At 36.6% G+C, this 23,658-nt stretch overlaps 1 protein-coding gene across 1 annotated transcript in view; it reads right to left on the bottom strand.

Moving 5' to 3' along the window:
* The window catches only part of LOC136041771 (NAD kinase-like), a gene marked incomplete in the record, with an annotated part of 135,393 nt that overhangs the window by 22,248 nt on the left and 89,487 nt on the right, over positions 1-23,658 (bottom strand). The window contains 2 exon segments of the mRNA XM_065726540.1: positions 6,010-6,234; positions 12,392-12,485. Of these exon segments, the coding sequence (XP_065582612.1) occupies positions 6,010-6,234; positions 12,392-12,485 (319 nt within the window).

Genomic DNA, 23,658 nt, shown 5'->3' with positions numbered 1-23,658 from the left:
GTCCCAATAAACAGCACGCAACAATCTTCTATATATGGATTCTCATTGTCCCTTGACTTCTAATCGCAGACAATTTGAGTATTTTCTTGATGTCATGACGTCATCACAGGCTCGATACAGCCACCCTGGGAAACTCCGAATTCTTTCTTAAAGTTGTGACATATTTAGATCGTGTTTGTGTCAGAAATGTCCATTTGCCAGTTTCAAGAAGAAAATAAACTATGGATCCAATTTCGAGGTCAGCCCCGTCATTGTTATGAGACACGCTTGTCCAAATTGATTTTCATCGTCGCTGGGGTTCAAACTTAAATGCCAAGTTACATGTGACTTGTAATAAAGAGCTGCATTGCTTATGGCATCTTTGTAGATTTGTCCTGGGTTTTGCATCACATTCTGTTGGCGTCACAGATTTTGGTGGCGTTGTTCTTATATCGTAATATTTTATTTGTTCTTCACTTTCATTTTTGACTCGGTTTGATTTTTGCTGTCGGTTGTCTTCTAACAGCACAATTTTTTGTTTTGCAGTTCATTTTTGACAGGTTCTGATAATCGCTTTCTAGTAACTGCTTGTAATTCTCACTGTTGCCTCTCTTTTAGCCGCATATTTCCTTGTTCTTTCAGAGGTATATCTTTTAGCCGCATGATAGTTCAGATGGTACTATAGAATCATCACTTTTAACAATTCCAATTTTTTAGGGGGGTTTTCCTACAGGCATTATATAGCTGGTTGCGTTGAAAACTGTAAGCTTACTTGTCTTTATTCTGTCGTATCTTTCTTTTTATGTTATAAGTGGATTTAACCTAATAAAAAATAAATCTTCTATTAAAATTTCAGGTATTCCACAAGTTTCAGTTAAAAAATTATAATTTTTGACGAGACACCGCAATATATATGTATACAAATATATAAACACATATGTATACCTACATTTACATGTGCGTGTGCGTATATCTAGACATATATTTATATGTGTGTGTGTTTTATACACAGGATATAGACAATGCTTATGAAAAACCTAATGCCCGAGCCATGTTTTTTAGTTCCCTTCTATCCATAATGGAGCACCACAAGATAATCTCCCAGGTTCCCTCTTTTTTTCATTGAAATTAATATCCCCGGTAAGATATTTCCCGACAGATGGATTTGGCAACAACCTAAGATCGTTGTAACGTTCTATAGAAATATATTTACGTTCTCTTGTCCATTACTCACTGCTTTACCTCCATCTATGAAAACACTTTTGTTCCCTACATAACAAAACAAAATAATAAAAGAATCAGATCTTTTCCTTTTTTATTTGAGCCAGTTCTTTCATTTTTTTTTTCTTTACCCGCCTCCCTTCCTAAAAACAAAATACAATTTTTGTAAGAGGTGACTGCATCGAACCAATTGTCCTAATAGACCGGGAGAGGGCTTATTCAAACGGAAATTAAGAGGTGCATACCCATTTTTAAGTGACCAAAAAGAGTGGAGGGCAACTAGCCCCCCTCCCCTCCACTGCACTTTCCGCCCCAAAAGACATCCAGTAAATTTTTTTAGAAATTCATTTAGTTCAGCATAGATAATAGGTTTAATAACTATGCCTGTAGGGGTGACATGACGCCCCACAGTCCCTGGGGAAAAAGCTCTAGGCTATACAATTTTGCCCACTGTTTACATGTAGTACTTGTTATAGAGAAATATAGGGAAATTTTCCGCGGGGGATATATTCCACAAGGAGAACTTTTCCTGGGAAGGAAAGTTCCCACTACTACTATTACGACTCCTATTGCTACCATGGCTGAGCATGAAGAATAAATGTGTATGAGTATGAAGGTGAAAATTTCAAGGAATACTGAGGTGAAATTTGGACTAAATGAAAACGAACTGCACGCAGATTGTGAAAAGGGCGTATCAATAATATCTTAAAAATGACTTGTAGTATGAAGTTGAAGCTTACAGAGCTTGTTGGGAGGAGTGGGTATTAAATTAAGGAAAAGGCAATATTTGGATGCTACTACTACTACTACTACTACTACTACTACTACTACTACTACTACTACTATTACTATTACGACTACTACAACTACACCTACTACCACAACTAGTAGACTTTCTTACTGGGGTTGATCAACTGGACGTAACCTACGGCCAAGGGAAGAGTTTCCGCTACATTCCTGTTCACGGAATAGCAACTGCACTTGGCGAAGAAAAGGCGCAGTCAATGCTTTTTTTTCATACTCTAAGTGGGTAAGACACTGTGTCCGCATTCCTGTAGCATGGCAAAGAATGATTTTGAAAAGAATGGGAAGCGCACAGTGCCATAAAACCAGTCTTCAACCGCCTGTCTTCTCTTCTTCAAGACCTCACTGAAAACGATTTTGCACAGATTGAAAAATTCATTGTGTTTGCATTTGACAGATCCAGTGGGAAAGAGTCGGTAAACCAGTAGAGGAAGTACCGGTTCACAAAAAAAAGATCCTCCATGGACAGACTTCCACCAACACAGGATGCGTTAAACTAGCACATTTGACGCGCTTACATTCAAGCCCAGGTATACTCCAGTTCTCATCTTGCCATTATTCCCGAAAAACTCCAACGACTACGGATGGAAAAAGACTAGCAATGGGCTTCGGGCTCCCCGATGGTCAACATTGTCCCAAGCTTCTGTCGGCTGTCGAGGGCATATATAATGCAGTTGCAATAAACAATGCTTTGGACGCTGCAACCGCGAGAGCTTGACCGCACCGAGTTATGTTCTTGCCATGGGTCCTGCCAAGTATAATGAATTTTTATGTATTATGTATTTTGATGTCCCTTTTAAGGCTTAAGCCTAACTTAGAATCTCGGTTGTTCAACAGGTGATCTGATATCTCAGCGAAGTACCATATTATGTGATAATTATTGCCTTTTTTGTATTTCATTTTCCAATAGCAATGACAATCAAGACAAGTTAGTTAAAATAGCAAACAGAAATGGCTTTTTTGGTTGTGGATCTCCGAAAAAGTGTCATGTAGGTCTCTATGTGTGTTCGAAATCCGTCGGTCTCTTCGTGTCATTAAGGGTCGTGAGCTCTGCAAGACACTAAATCGCGCGTCGTATTGCATGCTCGATGTCATTTCGAATTACCGCTTATTTTAAGAAACTAATGTTTTGCAATTTTTTTCTATTTTTGCACTTGAAGTGAGCATTAATACATGCCAGGACCAGATTCTGGCTTACAGATTCATTTTCTTTTCAACACTACTCGACCCTCGGTATTTCAAACCGTGTTCTACAGAATCGGAATTTTCTGTAACAAGCAGATGAGTTTTGCACTTTCAGCGCACTTTTCAGCGGTTGCAAATGGGCTATAAAGCGATCGCTTTACTTACTACCTGTGATTTTTGGGTTCCCCATATTTTGCACTACATTCTAGCGTTTCTTCAAACTTTCCATCAGTTTTACGCTTTTTGTGCTCTTTTAGGCGCACAAATTTGCGCTTTGAAGCACAGACTCGAACTGTTGCTTGCAATCTTCGACCTCTAGTACTTAGATTATTAATTAAAGAGAAAACTGAAGGGCTATTTCACTTCAATTTAAGATATTGTTTGGCAACTAATGAAAAGCGTGATTAAAATCGTGATAAAAAGCATGATATATTAGCCATTCAGATCCTGCATAAGTAACAAAATCTCTGATCAAAACCATTATGAAATTTACTCAAACTGAACAACACTGTCATTCCTAAGGGCGGTAACAACAGCTTTGATTTCGGTACTCCCGAAAAAATACACTAAATCTACCAAATAATTTGTCTACCAAATAGGAAACTGAAACCATGGGCACAATCAACAACAAGGGCTAAGAGCTCATATGGCCTTTTTGACGAGGCCGGAAAAGCCAAGAACCAAGAGCTCATATGGTATGAGCTCTAGCAAAATTCTAAAAATCAATAGATTGATTTAAAGGAAAATCAGAGGCTTGATTCCGGTCGGGATTTAAAATAAGAGCTCTGAGTCACGAGGTCCTTTTAAATATCAAAATTCATTCCTTCGGCCCCCCAGATGTTCGAAGCGGGGAAAACGACATTACCAAGTCAATATGCGCAGCTCCCTGACAGGTCTACCAATTTTCATCGTCCTAGCACGTCCAGAAGCACCAAACTCGTTAAAGCACTGATCCCCACCCCCTATCTCCCCAAAGAGAGCGGATCCAGTACGGTTACGTCATTCACGTATCTACGACATTTGCATATTCTACCCACCCACAAGTTTCATCCCGATTTCTCCACTGTAAGTCTTTTCCAAGATTTCCGGTTTCTCCCTCTAACTCCCCCCCAATGTGAACAGATGTGGTCGGGGTTTGAAATAAGAGCTCTGAGACATTAGTTCCTTCTAAATATCAAATTTCGTTAAGATCCGGTCACCAGTTCTTAAGTTAAAAATACCTCAATTTTTCTAATTTTTCCAAATTAACACCCCCCAGCTCCTCCAAAGAATACGGATCCGTTCCAATTATGTCAATCACTTCTCCATAACTTGCAATTATTCTTCCCATCAAGTTTCATCCTGATCCCCCATTGTCACCGGATCTGGTCAAGATTTAAAATAAGAGCTCTAAAGCACAAGATCCTTCTAAATATCAAATTTCAATAAGATCTGATCACAAGTTCGTAAGTTACAAATACCTCATTTTTTCTAATTTTTCCGAATTACTCCTTCCCCCAACTCACCAAAGAAAGCGGATCCGGTCCAGTTATGTCAATCATGTATCTTGGACTTGTTTTTATTCTTCCCACTGAGTTTCATCCTGATCTCTCCGCTTTAAGTGTTTCCAAATATATCGGGTCCCCCCCCCCAAATCCCCCCCAATGACGCTGGATCCGGTCGGGATTTAAAAAAAGAGATCTTAGTTACGAGATCCTTCTAAATATGAAATTTTATTAAGATCCGATCACTCCTTCGTAAGTTAAAAATACCTCATTTTTTCTAATTTTTCATAATTAACCATCACCCCTTCCAACACCCGCAAATAGAGCGGTTCCGTTTCGGTTATGTCCATCACGTATCTAAGACTTCTACTTATTTTCCACCGAGTTTCATCCCGATTCCTCCACTCTAAGCGTTTTCCAAGTTTTTAGGTTCCCCCTCCCCCAATTCCCCCCAATGTCACCGGATCTGGCCAGGATTTAAAATAAGAGCTCTGAGACACGATATCCTTCTAAATATCAAATTTCATTAAGATCCGATCACCCGTTCGTAAGTTTTAAAATACCTCATTTTTTTCTAATTTTTCCGATTTAACCGTCCCCCAACTCCCCCCCCCTCAGACGGTCGAATCGAAGAACGACCATTTTTAATTTAATCTGGTCTGGTTTCTGATACGCCTGCCAAATTTAATCGTCCTAGCTTACCTGGAAGTGCCTAAACTAGCAAATCCGGGACCGACCGACACAATTTGCGATCGCTACATGCCACTTGGTAGATACCAAGTGCCATAAAAATCTGGCGATTCTAGTTCACTAGATAAAAAAGAAATATTTATCTCCGAGACAAAGTTTTAAAAAATCCATTTTTCTCTTTTTTTTTGGGGGGGGGGGTGAGATATATCGTTCGACCTCTTTAATCCTACATAGGTTGATCCTGATTTTGAAATATTCAGATTAGTTTCATTTCGTGTTTATATGTAAAATATCTAAATATATTAAAATGTTCCAACACAAACAAAAAATTTCTGGACCACCGTATGACAGCATTTCTAAAGCATTTTCGAAAGCATATTCTCTAGAATATGCGAACTCTGACAGCATATCAGCTAAGTCTTTTAATTTAAATTCGACAGACATAAGATTTTAATTTGGGGGTCCTCAACCTTTTGTCAGATCTCGAGCCTGTATAATAGTAGGATAAATATTAAACCCTCTGTAGGCTGCAGCGAATTGGCGCACTACCACTTTATAAATTGAATCTATTAGGCTGTTGTACAGAAATATTTTCTTATTCCCTTAGTAGTCCTAAGATAAAACTAATCTAATGATAAAAACTAACCGTCTCCTTGTACTGACGTAATATGCCGTCCGTCCAGAAAGAGATCTATATTGGACAAATATGGTGAGGGGCCTCGATCAATCACAACTTCGTTTAACACCAATAGATTGGTAGAATTAGGTCGTCGACTCTTCATTCCATTGTTTTCATTAGCGTCCTTTATTTCCTTGTCTCTTCTAATTATAATACATCGGAGTCTCGATCTTAGCGTTAATGCTGCATGACCTGAAAATCAAAATGTTGCTACATACATCTACATAGCGACAGCAATGAAACTTCCGGCAAGTTTTATTTGACGACCCTTTGGCCTACACAAATTGTGAGAAAACAGAAATTATTCCATATATGAGGGGAGCTACTTCCTTCGATAGCTCATTCTTTATACTAAAGCTTCATAGCGTGTAAAAAAAAAGCTTGGTCTTATAATTAATCGGTCTAAACTATTTAAACAGTTGATCTTGAAAGATTGGTACAAAAAAAGTCAAAGTTTAGCATAAAGATCCAGTAGTGGAGGAGGGAGCAGACCCTTCATACACAAGAAAATGGCAATCTGTCTTGTTTTTTAACGACTTTTTGTTTCCATGGGGCCCCCCCTAGTACTGGCGTAAACAAAAACCAATATATATATATATATATATATATATATATATATATATATATATATATATATATATATATATATATATATATATATATACGTATATATACGTTACCGTGAATATCCAAAATCTGGCTTATATCGGCATTCACGGGTGAATGTCCAAAATTCCATTTTCTCTGCTTGGATTCAATTAGCTTTGCAGGTCAGCTTTATCAGTCTTATGCAAGCTATGATGGTAAAAAGCTAAAGTTAGGTTTGATTATGTTAGTTTACCTAACCTGTACCTAACCTAAGCCAACCTAAACTAACATAACCTGTCATCATCAAGCCTTGCATTAAATCGAAAATGTTGACTGGCGACGCTGACTAAATTTTTCTCTAGTTACTCCTTCTCAGGGTCTTAGCACAAGAACAGGAATGTTCCAGAGAATTTCTCTGGTACAAAAGTGAATAAAAATCCCTTAATTACCATTCTTAAACGTTTCGAAACTGGGTTAGTCAAGTTTGTCAATTGAACTCTATTTAAAATTTAAGTAGTATTCCATAATGTTATTAGTTCAGGCTGGATGATTGTAAAGTAAGTTTGTGTTTCCTTTGCGTAGTTTTGGGAGGCCAATTCACGAAAATATATGGCTCACAGACAAGGGTTTTTAAATATTTTTTATGAAGACACCAAATATCGTTATCTTAAAAATTTAGGAGGTATTATAGTTCTTTTTTCATTTGTATAAAGTGAAAATACCAAAGGGAGTTTTTTTTCTAAACAAGAAAATATATTTCGCAAATTCTAGGGTCAATTGACCCCCCCCCCTTTTCTGGCACCCTGGATTGACGACTTTAATTGATTTCAATAGATTAAATGAATTGATTTCTTGTGATGTATCTTTGATTCCTTGTGTATAATAAAACTTTGTACTTGTTTTGATACAAATAAAAAGTTTCTTTGACAAACCTGACAAAGAAGAGAGTAAGTTATTATTATGGAAATTCTGATTTTGCATTACACTAATAAAAAGATATTCTATAAAAGCGACGAAAACTCTTTCTAACCTACGCTCAGATCGTATAATTTCATCTCTGTGGCAGAATTTTAGTCGGGAAACTGGTAAAGTTTATCCCTAAGCGTTGGCAACACTGGGAGGACGGTAAGCTTGGCCATAGTCGGGCCTCAGTAGTCTGTAATCCGTGGAAGGGACAGTGCGTCCGTTATAACAAACCTTTGCGCACCAGCTGCACCACAGAAAAACAAAATCGATGATCGAGCAACGTTTACACATTTAAGTTTTGTGCTAAACCAGAAACGCCTCTTGAGGATACTGATAAAATATCCAGGCTCACAAATTTCTCTGTCTAAGTCACAAGTTTCTCTGTGATTGAAGGCCTTTAAGGAGAGTGGGAAGAAGTTCACGAAGAACAACGCCCCAAGCACCCAAAGCAATAGGCACCCAAGAAAACTGATTGTGACCAACGTGAGTCGTGTTCGGCAAGTGCTGGACTCTAACCGCCGATTGAGAATCGAGATGAATGTCATTGAACTGAAAGTTCCGTCTGCTGTTGCGTTTCGGTTTATTACTGAGGATTTGGAAAGAAGTAAAATGCGCGCCAAGCTTATGCCCAAGGTGTTGTCAGGCGACCAAAAGAGCAACCGAGCGGAAATTTCAAGCAAGCTTTCGCAATGTGTTGAAAATGATCTTAATTATTTGGACTAACTCACCACTAGTTATAAAACCTGATTTTCTGAATACAAACCAAAAAAAAAATAAACACCATTGCTTGACCAGGCTCCAGAAACAACCCCCAAAAAAGGCATGAATCCGCAAATAAAATGCGAAAACAATGCTAGTAGCCTTTTTTAACTGCAAACGAGTGTCAACGAGGAGCTTTTTCCCGAAGGCCAGAGACGCAGCATACCAAATGGATGTTTTAGAAAAAATCCGAAAAAGGGTCCTCAAGATGACAAGGGGATTTCCACTACCTAGCAGCTGCATAAGAAAAATATGCCTTGTCACAGTCCACTACGAGTCCGCAGGTTCCTGGCCCAACGCCAAGTGCCGACACTCCCCTACCCCCATCCCCCTTTAGTCCTGACGTCATGACAGCAGACTTGTTTTGTTTCTCGGAATAAAACAGCCAAGACATGAAAAGGACCCGTTTTTCATCTATTGAAGAGAAATAACCAGCCGTGACGAAAAACTTGCGAGTGGTCTCCGAAGATGCCTTCCAAGGCACGTACAGGTCATGACATGGTCACTGGGTGTGCCCAGCAATCCTCCTACTATCTACAGTAATTTATGTCTCGTGAACAGATAACGATCAGTAATTAGACTCGTCGGATAAATGATGTTGGAATGCCCGGCATATTGTCAGCGTTCCAGCTAGCACGTGGCCAGATAGCGAAGGCTCGGACGTACTGCAAGTTCCTTAATTTTGGATTATCAGATTGCAAGAAAAGTTCAAGAGATTATAAAGTGTGTAGGCTCTAGACGATGGAAATCTTCCATATCACCAATATCGTGCACTTCCTTTCTTCCTTTCTTTTCTAATTTTGGCGGTAATATTTGATGTTATTTTACTTGATAGGCCCCAAAAATACCTGAGGTCTGATTTTCTTTCGCGGAAGGGGGGGGGGAGATCAGGTATAATTATAAAATTTATAATATACCAAATGTGTTTTCTGAATCTACAAACAAGAATGGGTGACAAATTTCCACCCTTTCCTCTATTTAAATACGGCACAAAAATATAAATTCTTTACATTAAGCGACAGCAGAGATTTTTTACATTGTCTATTGTGAAATCTCCTTCTCTTTTCACTATACAGCTAATACTACTAACAACTCACCACAGCACCAAGCCACATGAGGCCAACACAGCTACGCACGCTCCTCCTCCATCACAACACCTCGCTCTTTACGCTAAAGTGCGAATTCTGCCTCAAATCCTCAAGAACGACTCCTGATACACTATGTTTGTTCAATTTGAACAATAAAAAGCTTTCTTCAAAAGTAATAACAACTTTAGCGTAAAGAGCGAGGTGTTGTGGAGGAGTAATCCCCTTCATATACGTAATACTTTCTGTTCGTTTTAATTTTTAAAGTTGATCCCTACTTTTCAGTTGAAAAAACGTGTCTTTTTATTTAATTATGACCAACCACAGTATTAGTTATAGCTAGATTGTTATAAATACGAAATTCCAAGAGTCTGTAGCCATTGCTGTTTTCTTTTCCTGCACCAAATTTACCTAGGCTAGGATACCATCTATCCCTATTTTTACCGCTAGGACGTTAAAATCTCCCAATAAAAACCCCATATCTCTACCTGGAACCGTGTCTATTTCCTCCTGTAACTGTAAGTAAAATTTATCTGAGTCATTAGTATTTCCGTCTGTTGGTTCTACAGCGGCATACACTACTATAACTGATACCCTGAACTTTCTAATCATAAAATGAGCGATTAGTATTCTATTGCTAATGCATTCCCAGCCTAAACGAGATTTATCTGCTTCTAGTTCATCATGAGCCCTACTCCGTGTCTATGTACCCCATCCTTCCTGCCTGAGTAAACATATTCTATGTCACCTAAGTTCATGCTTCCTACCCCTGGGATATGAGTTTCTGAGACTCCATAAGTCCAGTTCGAATCGTATGAATTAGTCATTCGAAATGTCGATACGATAGTCAGGTTTAAACGTCGTAATATTCCTAATTCCAATTTTCATGTTCTTTATATCATTGAAATTATTTTGGCCTCAAGGAAAATCAATGGTTCCAGATACCAGTACAGGACAGGGAACAACACATCTTCCCAAGTCTACACCGAAGCGCTTAAGACGGCTTAGAACTGAACAGCAAGAAGTCCCTTTGATCTCCAGTATGAATGGAGTCTTTGTGCAATCCTGGGCCCATCTTGGTCACAAAATGGTTTTCAGCACTTGGCGATGCTCTTCTATCAACAAAAGAGTATACAACTTTCTTCCAATATATCTCGATAGTTTAGAAAAAATGGTCCAAGCTTACGATAATCATACGATATATAGGATAATCATACGATATATATACGATATATACGATATACGATATATAGGGATTAGCACCACTTTGTTGTTTCCTCCCGGTCAACGTTTCTTCAACAGAAAGGAAGGAGACGTTGACGTTAAGCTTACGGTACTCAATTATATAGAGATTAGCACCATTCTGTTGTTTCCTCCCGACCAATGTTTCTTCAACGGAAAGGGAGGAAAGGCCTCAAGGGCAACGTTTCTTCGCCGGAAAGGCCTCAAGGGCAACGTTTCTTCGCCGGAAAGGGAGGAAATGTTTCCCGGCCAACGTTTCCCGAACAGCAAGGGAGGAGACGTTGAAGCCATCTTGATCAAACCACAAAACAAATTGGTGACAATTCAACTTATGAGTGGAACAAAAGATTCTATTTTTAGTAATTATAAAGTTTCGCGTCATTTTTTGGTAGGTGTTGGTAAGTTTCAGAGTATTTTTACTTCCTATATTCAAAAATTCATGCATTCATTCATTGAAATGTAGTTTTATTGCCATAACAAAGACGATAAAGAAACTACATGGTAAGAAGAGTTTACTGTAAGAAGGGCCTATTGTTCCCATACCGATTCACTTTAAATACTCAGGAAGCAGAATATTTAGGACGCTTGATTCTGAGTCGAATTGAAATTCCACAATTTCATTTTGAAATTGAAGTGCTCTCAAGAGTGCCAAAAACCACTGCAAAAGATAAAGGGAAGAAGCTGTGCTCCTTCATATACGTGTAATTTGTCGAACTTTCAATGTTTGTCTCCCTTTTGGTCTTCTCCCTCCTCCCACAAAATGCCCTAACTCGAAGTATTTAATATTTACATTTTGTTTAATGATTTTTTATTTCTAAATCCCACTCTGTCACTTTCAACTGCAAATTAGATGAATTTGTCAATTCAAAGGTAAAAAATGATCATGCCCTTGGGACAGATCCTTTATATTAAGATATTACTGGAGAAATATCTTCTGGCGAATTTTAGGGCCAGATCCAGCCTCCCCTTCTTGCACACAAGCGAAATTTGTGCATGATTAACACTGCTGTTACTGACGAATTTCTACGATTAAAAACAGTAAGGTGAATGTCATCAGCAAGAGAGCAGCAAAAGTCATACAAGAAAGGGTGGAGTTTGGTTGGACGAGGATAAAGATAGCTTGAGCCTGTTCTACCTCCAAGTCTTATTTAGCTCGAGATTAACCTCACCCAATAGGGTTTATAGCGGGTCATTGTTTCCCAAATAACGGGTCATTGAGCCCTTTGGGATATTGTTTTTTGTTATTGTTATTTTATGAAAATAAATAGAACTTGAACTTGAGCATCAGTGGCTTCAAAATAAAACATTTTTTTGCCCGCTTCACCCACCTTAGGCAAACTCATACCTTAAAAACGTAATTTTATACATAAAAAAAAAAAAAAAATATGTCGGTTGCTTCACTATTATTAAGCTGTTCACTTTCTGTCCCTGAAAATTCAGAAATTAACAATTTTAGGAGTTCCAAAAACAACTACACCTTCAGAGAAAATAAGACCACCTAACCGTTTGCTTTCGAATGTTTTAAACTTTTTTTGTGGATTTATCACCCATGTTGCATTTTTTTCAAGTTTTGAGCATTAAACTTCCAAAAACTGCATCACTGCATATAGAGGACTTTTCGATTAAAGTTCTCAACGTTCAATAAATTTGGTATCTTAAAAGAACTTACAGTTCTTAATACCACTAACTGAAAACGAGCTGTACTTTACCTTCTAATACATTTGTCACCTGATCTTGAAAGTTATCAAATTCAAATGGTGTCAAAAATCCCAAAGAGCCAAGATGAAATGCCATCACTGGAGGAACGGATTGCTGAAAGATAAAGAATTTTTTACATTCTCCTATCGATTACACAGCACTTATTATAGACTAGAATTATTTTTCATATCGAACACAAGTTACAACTTCGTTGACAAAAATGAAAATCAAACAGGAACAAACACAAAAAACCTGAATGTCCATTCGTTCGAGCTTTGAACAACATCGTCCCAAGACATGACTTTTCTATAAAAAAAAAAGTAAACGAAAGTTTTATACCTTGTGGAAACTAGAGTTTAAAAAAACATAAAGGTAAAGGGTCTATAGACTGTCGTTTCCGGCTTTTTGCTAGCCTCTTCACAACCTTAAGCGTTTTTTCTTCTCTTTTTATATTCCTCTTTTTTCGCTTTTTTCCTTTTCTCTTTACTTTTTTCCTTTTCCTTTTTTATCTTTTCCTCTAATTCTCTTTTACTTCATTTTTTCTTGTCGTTAGCTCCATTGTTAAATTGTAATTGATAATTCACAAAAGAGTGGGCGACATAGACAAACCTGGTTGACGAAAGAGAAAACAAATAAAATTTACACTGGAAACAGTGCTTGAATCTTCAGCGTTAAGCTCATATTTATGGGTAGTTTTTTGTCTTTCGGCAAGATTTGTCTATGTCGTGATGGCGATCAGCTAAGAAAAAGGTACAACAAATTTTTTTAAGTAACCTATTTATTAATACATTAATTATAAACTTGTAAATGATAGAAACAGACAAGGATAAAATTATACTCATTAACCACTAAAATCAATTGCCTCCTCGTCTTCGTATGCGACCTTTGTTTTTTTTCTAGTTTTTCATCATCCTCTCCTCTGGCTTCCATTCTGCTACTCTCCTTCCATCAGAGCTGATGTTGCGAACCAATTGCATTGTAGACATAACTGCAGCCATTGTTTCTGTTCGAAGTCAATTTTGCAGCTATATCTTAACATTGATCAAGACAGACAACTGTCTTTCAAATTTCGTCAAAGAGTGTGGCAGTCAGCATTGCCGCAGCATAATATCGAACCAGTTTCTGAATAATAATCAATCCTTCCCTTTGCTCAACATAACTAATTTCATCATACTTGTATTTGAACAGATCTTTTCGTTCATCAAGATAGAATAACAGGAACTAGGTAAGCAGAAGAACTAGAGGCCTCATCTTTCCACTCAAAGCCATTCCTGTTGCTTACTGCTTCTGGCAACTACTAGGTGTTGCCTTTGGCGACAAATCTACCCTTATTTTTGGTCCAGAGTCCAATTTACGACAGGCAGCAATTCTTGAATTGCAGCATCTTTCTTCTGAATTGCTCATTAAATTCTTTTCGATTTGAGTCTATGAATGTATTCTGGATGTATATAAGGAGCTCTTCAGTATTTAGCCATAATTGCATATTGTGATCTAAATATACTCGTCAAATATGAGGGTTACTCTGAAAAAGGCAGCTGCCCGGTGCATGATATAATTTTTTTTAAAGTGCTTCATGATGCTTTGACAGGTCAACAATATATCTTTTAGATGAGTATGGACTGCCACACTCTGAAAAAAAAGTAAATAGTCCAGTAACGTAGGCATTACCCTGACAGTGATAGATATATAGAAACCCACGTATGTATAGGAAACTTTGTTAAAACGAGGGGTTATCAAGATGTAAGGGAAAATTTGAGTTAGAAATCAACAAAGGACCCTGTTCACTTCTTCAACAATATATCTTTTAGATGAGTATGGACTGCCACACTCTGAAAAAAAAAAAAAAAAAAAAAAAAAAAAAAAAAAAAAAAACAGCAAATATTCCAGTAACGTAGGCATTACCCTGACAGTGACAAATATATAGAAACCCACGTATGTATAGGAAACTTTGTTAAAACGATGGGTTATCAAGATGTAAGGGAAAATTTGAGTTAGTAATCAACAAAGGACCCTGTTAACTTCTCCTACCTCTCTTCATCCCCCCCTCTCTCTCTCTCTCTCTCTCTCTCTCTCTCTTTCCCTCTCTCTCTCTCCATTTAAATTTTAAGAGTGTGACATTCTCTCTCCATTTCCAGAGTGTGGCAGTCCATTCTCTTTAAAAAAAATGTATGGTTGGCCTATCGATGCATCAGGAAGCGCTTTGTAAAAAAGGATATCCTGCATATGACAGCTGATTGGAGGGAGTCCAAAAATTGTGAATGGCTAATGCTACAAAATATTGAATTTTTGGATTATAATCATATTTTTGTTTCAAAAACCTTCCAGTCGAAAGTGAAAAGCTTTCAAGATTTCCCCACATCTTGCAAGTAATAGCATATCTTATTGGATAACGTTTCACCAAATGATTTTCATAAAGATTTTAAGAACATATATTCTTTATTGAAAGATTTCAAAAGAGAATACAATTTAAAAAAAAAAAACAATAAGTTCTCTCTGAAATACTCCAAGGCACTCCCCTACCAAGGTTTCCCCATGTTCCTGGAACTTCCTCTAGATCACAATTCCAAAATAAAAGGCAAAAGTTAACAAGCTTTTTTTTTCAATGGATTATTACAATTGCCTCTTATAGAGAGCATATAAAAGTTGAAAAAATTATGCTAACTTGTTTGTTATTTTATCACAAAAAAAGATCCCGCGTGACTTCTAGACGAATCTTCAATTGAACCAAAAAAAATGTAGACTTTAACTTTAGCTATAATGTAAACTCTAGTTTTTAAAGTTTGAAACTTTAAAGATTTTTTTGGTTGAGCGAGTTTTGCAGAGAGAGTATTTTGAATCATTACTAATGAATGACAGGCGTTAGGCCTTTTGAGGAAAACGGTCTGTCTTTCCCCAATACGAGAGGAGAGAGATAAAGAGAGAGAGAGAGAAAGAGAGAGAGAGAGAGAGAGAGAGAGAGAGAGAGAGAGAGAGAGAGAGAGAGAGAGAGAGAGAGAGAGAGAGAGAGGCTATAAAAGTACTTTTCTGGGCTGAAATTTTGCAATTGTTTCCCTCTCCCCCTTTCTGTTCCGTGATCCATATTTTGACAATTATAGACTTTAAATTCCAAAAGTGATATTTGCTGGTTTTTTTAACTTAGGCTCGTCGATTTTATGCTATTAGTATCAACTGTTATGGAACTGGGTCAACTTTTGTTTTGTTTTATTTGTAACATGACTATGTCTCAAATACAAACTGTCCAATGGCTCTCTACCGTTATTTCTTTCTTCATTACTTTTCTCTAATCTTGTTTTACTGGGCTATTAGTTAATGTATTCTGAAGTATTGAAATAAAGTTTAGAGCAATAACAGAGAAATAAAAAAATTCATGAATTCAATTTGTCTTTAGCCCCCCCCCCCCATTCCAAGCTCAAGTTAAAATAAACATTTCAATATCTAAAATTTTTCAAAACTTCTCAGTATTGTAAACTAGTAACTTCAACCGATTGAAAACCTTTATTGAAGGCCCTATCCTTGAACATGGTGTCAGATAAGTACATCAAAGTGATTAGTAGTATGTATGAGAACAATGTTGCTGCGGTAGGGAGTGAGGTTAATAGCCGTGTTGAATCAGAGATTCCGTCAAGGTTTTGCCCTATCCCGGGTTAAATGCATTAGTTTGATTGATTTTGTCCTCAAGAACATGGCAAAGGCTACGGGAGAGCATGGAATCGAATGGGTAATTATAACCCATCTAGAATTAGATTATGCAGAAGATTTGAGTGTTTTAGATGAAAATATTAACCAAATGAGTGAATTTTTAGAGGCTTTTAGAGTTCGGATGCAAGATTAGGCTTGAAAATTAATGCTAAGATGATAAATTTACTTAGACTAGGAATAAATGAATAGGAAGAGGTGTTTTAGGATAAGGAGACGATGGATCAAATGAATAGATTCACTTACGTCGGTAGTATTATTTGTAAAGATGAGTGCAGTGAAGATGTAAACCGTAGAACAACCACGGTCCTGGGTGTCTTTCACAAGATTAAGAAGAAAAGTTTCGAAACCAAGACAAGATATCGGAAGCTACGATAACGAGACTTCTCAAGAATGGCCCTGAAGCCAGAGATCTTCAAAAGGCAGAAGATGGTTTGTCAAATATTTGTGTTTTTCTGAGTGTTTATCTTTTATCTACCCGTTTGAGCAACCAGACTGCCGAATATAGAGCACTTCGGCCACCTTTTTAAGGATTTGAAGGAAATGGGATATTCCTGGGAGGATGTAAAGAGGGAGGCTTTAATATAGATTTGGATGGAGGAGGAGCGTGTGTATCTGTCTTGGCCTCAGGCGGCTGGGTGCTGCGGTGAGTTATTATTATTAGTAGTAGTAGATATTTAAAACCAACTGGGGTAAATAACCCCTTTTAAGACAATACTTTGTTTAACATTGAATCAAACTCTTAGAGAAAAACACGAAATAATTTAGTACCATATTGGACAAAATCTGAATGTATCGTACAACTGTCCCAAATGGGGTCACATAATGCACGCGAATGCTACCCTAAACCTAATTTTGACCGTACTTTAAAGTCTTCATATCCGGTGTTCAGAAGTTTTTCCCACCCTAAACATTATTATTTAACCTAGTTATATTCTAGGTCGATCTTCATGCCAACAGTGTTGCCAACAGTGGCAACAGCGGATTTAAACTGTTTATGAAACTTAAAAAAAATATAACCATATTTATAAAGCAAAAGTAGCTGTAAGATTCCAGCATCGAACCTGATATTCCCGCAGTAAGTGTTGCAGCCAAAAGTCCTACAGCATTGATTGGTGCCTCTTATCATCATAAAACACAATAATAATTACAATACATTGTATACACAATAGTAAACTACAATGGCATTGGACACTATTCTTCAACACAAATAATTTGCGAGAATAGAAAATTTAAGCCAAAACAAAACACTTTCAACAAAGAAGTCGGAAAGATGGCCTCTCAAACCGAGCAGTTAAGGAATGGAACAACCTCCCCTGAGAGGCGGTTGTGGGTGAATCTACCAACTCTTTCAAGAAAAGTAATGACAAGTTTTTTTTTAGAGAAAGTGATTCTTTAAAGAATAAAAAGCCCTTTTATTACAGTATATTATTATTATAATTTAAAAAAAAATAAGAGAAGCACTAACCTGGAATAGGGAACTAGCATAAAGTAGTGTTCCATCACCACCCAAGCAGGCTATAAAGTCAATTTTGTCTGTTAAGTCGTCTTTGCCTTCTTTGAATGACATAAGCTTGTCTCTGATAGAAAGAAATGCCCCATGCCCTTTCAGAAGAGGTTCTTCTAAAACACTACTTTCAACGAATACAACCATATGCTTCTCCTAAAAAATAAAATGCTCGAATTAGTAGAAAACATCAAGTTATTATTAAATCAGGGCGTGTTAAGTTATCAGTAAAGTTTTGCTTTCATTGGGGATTTTTCCGGAAAAACCTGCCAGTGCTTCTTTATCCGCTTTTCTGGTAGCTCCAGTCTCCATTGGTGCTTTTTAAGGCTCTATCGGCAAATCAAGGCTATTTGAATTTTTTTTCACCAAAAGTTAAATCCGGTGAACCAAAAGCTAAGCTATTTTCACTCGACTGACTTTGCTTGCAGTAATAATGAATTATCGTAAAATATGAGTTTTGTTTTAAATCCCATAATTTCTATAATTTAAATAATAATGAGATTATACTACATTAGATTTTTTTTTTTTTTTTGTATAGATTGGTATTGTAATGTCAAGATATGGTAGAATTAGATATTTTTTGCTTAGTAAATTACCCTCTTCGATTGATACAATAATAGAATAGTTGAGAAACACCAAAAACAAGAAAAACAAATGGAAATTATTTTCGCAAGACAGTGGGAAACTAATTAGAATGAATATTTCGGCACGATGTCCAAGGGCCGACCTCAGCAACATAAATATGAAGAAAAACTTATGTCAAGATAAAACCAATACAACTAAAATGATTTTTTTTTACGGTCCCAGCACCCTTACTTCAGCGAAGTTAAACCAGGACTCATAAATAAACTGTCATGAAACGAGGCAATTCATGGAAATGAAAGAGAATGATGAACAAACACCTTTCTAGTGTTAATCTTGCTTTTTTAGCTCCTGCTTTCATAGGTCTGTTTGTGACAGGTTCTATGTTAATATGTATTTATTTTTAATAATATTTTGTAAGATCACTGTTAACTAAATTTGCGTATAGAACATTTATTGATTATTATCCCAAGTCGCTATTTAAGGAAATGTTACTATTAATCTCAAGTCTAATTTCAATTTCTTCCTGAACGACTTGCTTTATGCCTAGGTCATTACTAATAAGGGCGCATTCTTCAAAAAGTATTTTGTGGCTAGGATTTTCAAACACAAGGCTGCTTAAAGCAGAATCAAAAGAAACAGCAGCAATATTAGAATTTAGAGCTTTGGTGATATCATCTTTATTTTATGGTGATTCATATATGGTGATTCATATTTGGTGATTCATCTTATTTTATGGATAATTAAAGCATCCACAGAAAGGGGTTGATTTTTCAGGCATTACTGTCATTTTCACTTAATTTACGATAATTGGCTTCAAATTTGCCCCTTGCACACATGGTGGCAAGGACTTAGAGATCCTTACCACCATGGGTGCCGGCAGGGGGCAGTGGCGAACCATGCCCCCTGAAAATTTGGGGAAATAAAGTAATTATAAGGAAACCAAAGGGAAGAAAGCATAATAGTGAAAAAACCATGGGAAAAATGTGTGTTGCCCCATTGTTGGCTGCAAGCCAATCAACTGGGTTGAATCTAGTACTGCCATCGTGTGGTATTACTTCTTTTGCAACTGGGAAGTCTAAAATAGAGTTATTGATACTCTTAAATCAATTAGCTTCTCAGAATTTTAAACTGATTGCAAATTCCTCCTCTTCGTAGTAAAGTCGTAGTTTGGTGCCCAAAAAGGGCAGAAAACAAGACTTTCCCCTGGCCCAATCTGTATGGTCACTTATAAAAGAGCCTAACATTTACGTTTGAGTGAGCTCCCTTTCAATTATCTCCGATCTTCGGGTTGGTACAATCATCCCTGGAAAGAAACAACAAATAAACAAATATTGCATCGACGATTTTTCTTCTGAAAGAAAATGTAAAATTTCACATTTCGAAGGTTGGAGCTTGAAACCTCTACGGCAAGGTTATCTGATATGATGTATCTAATAAAGGGGTTTTCAACAAGATCGCTTGCTTTTTTGGGGTTGTTCCCCCGTTTTTCAAAAATAAGGCACATGAGTAACCAATCAGGCACATGAAAAAAAAAAGTGCCAACTTTTTTTGTTTTTTCTTCTCTGAATAAGTGACTCGTTTGTCTTACCCCTTCTTGACAGGCCAAAGAGCCTTTGGGGATTAGTAAAATGTAACATTGTATGCGTATATCATGATGAATAAATCTTACCTTACCAAACAGTTCGTGGTAACGAACTGTAGTAACCAATAGTTACATCAAAAGAATTGTATTTTTATGCCGATTTTAAATATATAGGTTTAATCAAGTCTAGTCTTACCCATCAAAAGTTATGAGTCTAGAAAAATTTGCCTTATTTTATAAAATAGGGGGAAACTCCCCCTAAAAGTCATAGAATCTTAACGAAAATCACACCACCAGATTTAGCGTATCAAAAAACCCTTTGGTAGAAGTTTCAAGCTCATATCTACAAGAATGTCCTATTGTAGAAGTTTCCAGCTCCTATCTACAAAAATGTGGATTGTTTTTTTTTGCCAGAAGACGGATCACAGATGAGTGTTTATTTGTTTTTTTTCACTGGTGACCCTATCGACCCAGTGGTCCTAGAATGTCGCAAGAGGGCTCATTCTAACAGACATTAAAAGTTCTAGTGCCCTTTTTATGTGACCGAAAATTGGAGGGCAACTAGGCCCCCTCCGACGCTCATTTTTTTCCCAAAGTCACTGGATCAAAATTTTGGGATAGCCGTTTTGTTCAGCATGGTCTAAAAACCTAATAATTATGTCTTTTGAGACGACTTAATCCCCCACAGTCCTCGGGGGAAGGCCTGCAAGTTACAAAATTTGACCATTGTTTACATATAGTAATGATTGTTGGGAAGTGTGCAGATGTTTTCAGGAGGACTTCTTCGCGTTGAGGGGGGGGGGGTCGGGGAAGAGGGTTACGTGGGAGGATCTTTCCATGGAGGAATTTATCATGAGGGAGGATTTTTTTGTTTTAAAAAGCGGAGTTGTCAGAAAAAGTCGAACTTTGGCGTAAAGAGCGGGGCGTTGAGGAGGGGACAACCCCTTTCATATATATAATAATTTCTGTTTATTTGAAGTTTTGATGTCGCTCGTTACTCTCAGTTGGAAAAAACTCGTTTTTTGTATTTAATCAATAAAAAGAAAGACGATCATTTTAACAGTTGGGTAGTAAGTTTGAATTTGTTTTTCTTTCGCTATTCTATTTATTTTAAATGTCTGAATATATAAGGGATTTAAGTTCAAGGGGGAGAATTGTCCTGTTATGAAAGAGGCACATTTTACATGACCGGTAAAAAATTAAAACGTGGTAACTATGCAGACAGGATGATTTTTGAGCATCTCTACTCTTTCTGTAAACTATTCTAAGGCGTAGGAAATTGCATGAAGACAATTACAAATCTGTCTTGACAAGTACACAAATCACGTCTATTTTGTCTGAACGTATTTCTGTAGTTTTGCTTTCAGTTTGATTTTCTTTTAAGACTAAACACATAATAATCAAATGTATTACTGATTAAATAAATTGACCTCTTTGCAAGAAATCCTTGTCCTTTGAAATTAACTGTATTTTGTTTCATTTTGCATGGAATTTCATTACTCTTTTTATTAGAGTTTTTCCTAAAAATATTTAAAAATTAACTTATTCCTACGAAAAAAATATCCCGAAATATATTCCGTCATCCAGCCACCACTGCCATTTTTGCGTCTGTCCCCTGATAAATTTCTGCCGGTGCCCTTGCTTGCCGCTTTTGTCTTTAGTCTATTCGCTTCTTTTTGTCTGCTGGCCGAAATTACCCTCGTATTCTTGGTTCTTTCCTAATCATGTTTTCTCTTCTTTTTTTTGTGAACGAACCGAAGAAGAAGAAAAAAGTACTTATGAAAAATCACGAAGCATTTTTCAATGACAAAATATAGACCAACCCTGTCAATAACTTTACATATACATCCATTTTATCAGATTAACATACACCCATACTTAATGCATAATGATAGCAGAAGGCACATTGCAATATGTATGTTTCAAACCAATTATTCATTTTTGATAGCGCACTAGTATCATGACTAAATTTACCGAGATATTAGCTTTTATAAGCAGCGCAATAGCACTGCTATTGCACTTTTTTTTTTTTTTTTTTTTTTTTTTTTTTTTTTTTTTTTTTTTTTTTTTTTTTTTTTTTTTTTTTTTTTTTTTTTTTGCCTGACCAAGGCACTCTGTATAGAAGGAGTTGTCGTAGAAACTTTAATAATGGGCTTATTCGAATTAAAATTGAGAGTTCAAGTGCATTTTTTAAGAGTCAAAAGTGATTGGAGGGCAACAAGACTTCCCCTCACACCCCCATCATTTTTCTAAACACATCTGATCAAAATTTTGAGACAGCCATTTTGTTCAGCATAGTTTAAAGATCAAGTAATAATGTCTTTCGGGATGACAACCCCCTACAGCCGTCAGGGAAAGGACTATTAGTTATACTCGCTTCCCCTTAATAGCACATAAGATTGTTACAGAAGGGATGGTCGTGTAAACATCAGAGGGGGGCTCTTTTGAATGGAAACTAAGATTTCTAGTACTCTTTTTCAAGACAAAACTGTTCAGAGGGCAACAAGTCCCCCTCCTTCGAAGTCCTCTTTTCCCCAAACGCATCCGACAGAAATTTTGATAGCCATTTGTTCCAAAATAGTCCAGAAATAATACAACCAGGCCCTCAGGGTTGACACAATCCCCCAGAACCCTAGGCAAGGTTGTAAGTTATGCCCGGGAGGAACAAAAGGTTTCCACCGAAGGGGTGGTTCTATAGACTTCAGATGGAGCTCATTTGATTGAAAATTAAAAGTCCTAGTTCCCTTTTAAGAGTCAAAAGTGATAGGAGGGCAATTAGCCACCCAGACGGCCTCTTTTCCCCAAACGAAACTGATTTGAAATTGCTAGATAGCAGACTGAGGGTATTAAGTTCAAAACTTTCAGGACTATTGCTATTACTACTTTTTAAACAGATGTTAAAAATTTATGGATTCTTAAAGAAAAGCCGGAAAAAATATAAAACTTTATTTTCTTTTTCCATGAAATGACTATGACAATAAAAAAAATGATCCGAAATTAATTTAGAAATATTTTTTCCACAAAATAAATTTTTAAAAGAAAAGTAAAAAGCTTCATTAAACCAAAAATTAGCAGAATTAAAGTCAAATAATCTTTCAAACGGATAACTACCACAAATTACCATCAATAAGTAAATAAACCCCGGACCAACAGAAATTACAATAAATAAATGAGCAAAACTCAAAACGAGCAGAGATTAATATGAGTAGGGCTGACAACCCCCAAGCTTTCTTAAAAGTATAACATAGCTTGCACTTTACTGAAAACATAACACAGTTTAGAAAATTTCATTTTTTTTTTAACTTTAATAAATAAAAAAAATATTAATACTTTAAGGAATAAATATTAGTGTAGGCCTATGTATGTTTAACTGTCAATCATTATTCATTTCCTTTTTTTTAGTAAGGTGCAAATTATATTCTGGTCTTGGAAAGGCATGGAGCTTGTCAGCCTTACTCTTGTTAATTTCTGCTCGTTTTGAGTTTGACTCGTTTATTTATTGTAATTTCTGTTCATTTTGGGGTTTATTTATTTATTAATGGTGATCTGTGTTAGTTTTATGTTTGGAAGATTATTTGTGGTTTAATGGGACCTTTAATAGAGCTCTTTACTTGTCTTTGAAAAACTAATTTTATGGAAAGTTTTTTTTTCTTTTTTTTATTAATTCAGGAAGAAGATAAAAAGTTTTCAGAGTATATTTATACCCTGAAAAAATATTACCTTTGATCGTCACTTAATAACAAAGTCTAATCCAAACCCCTAAAAGACCTCTTGTTAACAGAGCCCTTCCTAGGGTTGATGGTACCTGGGGCAAAATTAATTACAGCGCCCCCCTCCTGACTCAAATATAAGCAGAAAAAGCCGAATCAAAATGAAAATTTTATCAAAGTGGGCACCCCCCAGCCAAG

The sequence above is a fragment of the Artemia franciscana genome, unplaced genomic scaffold (genome assembly GCF_032884065.1).
Source record: "Artemia franciscana unplaced genomic scaffold, ASM3288406v1 PGA_scaffold_37, whole genome shotgun sequence".
NCBI lineage: Eukaryota > Metazoa > Arthropoda > Branchiopoda > Anostraca > Artemiidae > Artemia > Artemia franciscana.
The sequence above is the reverse complement of the archived record's forward strand: the minus strand, read 5'-3'. Positions and strand labels throughout refer to the sequence as shown.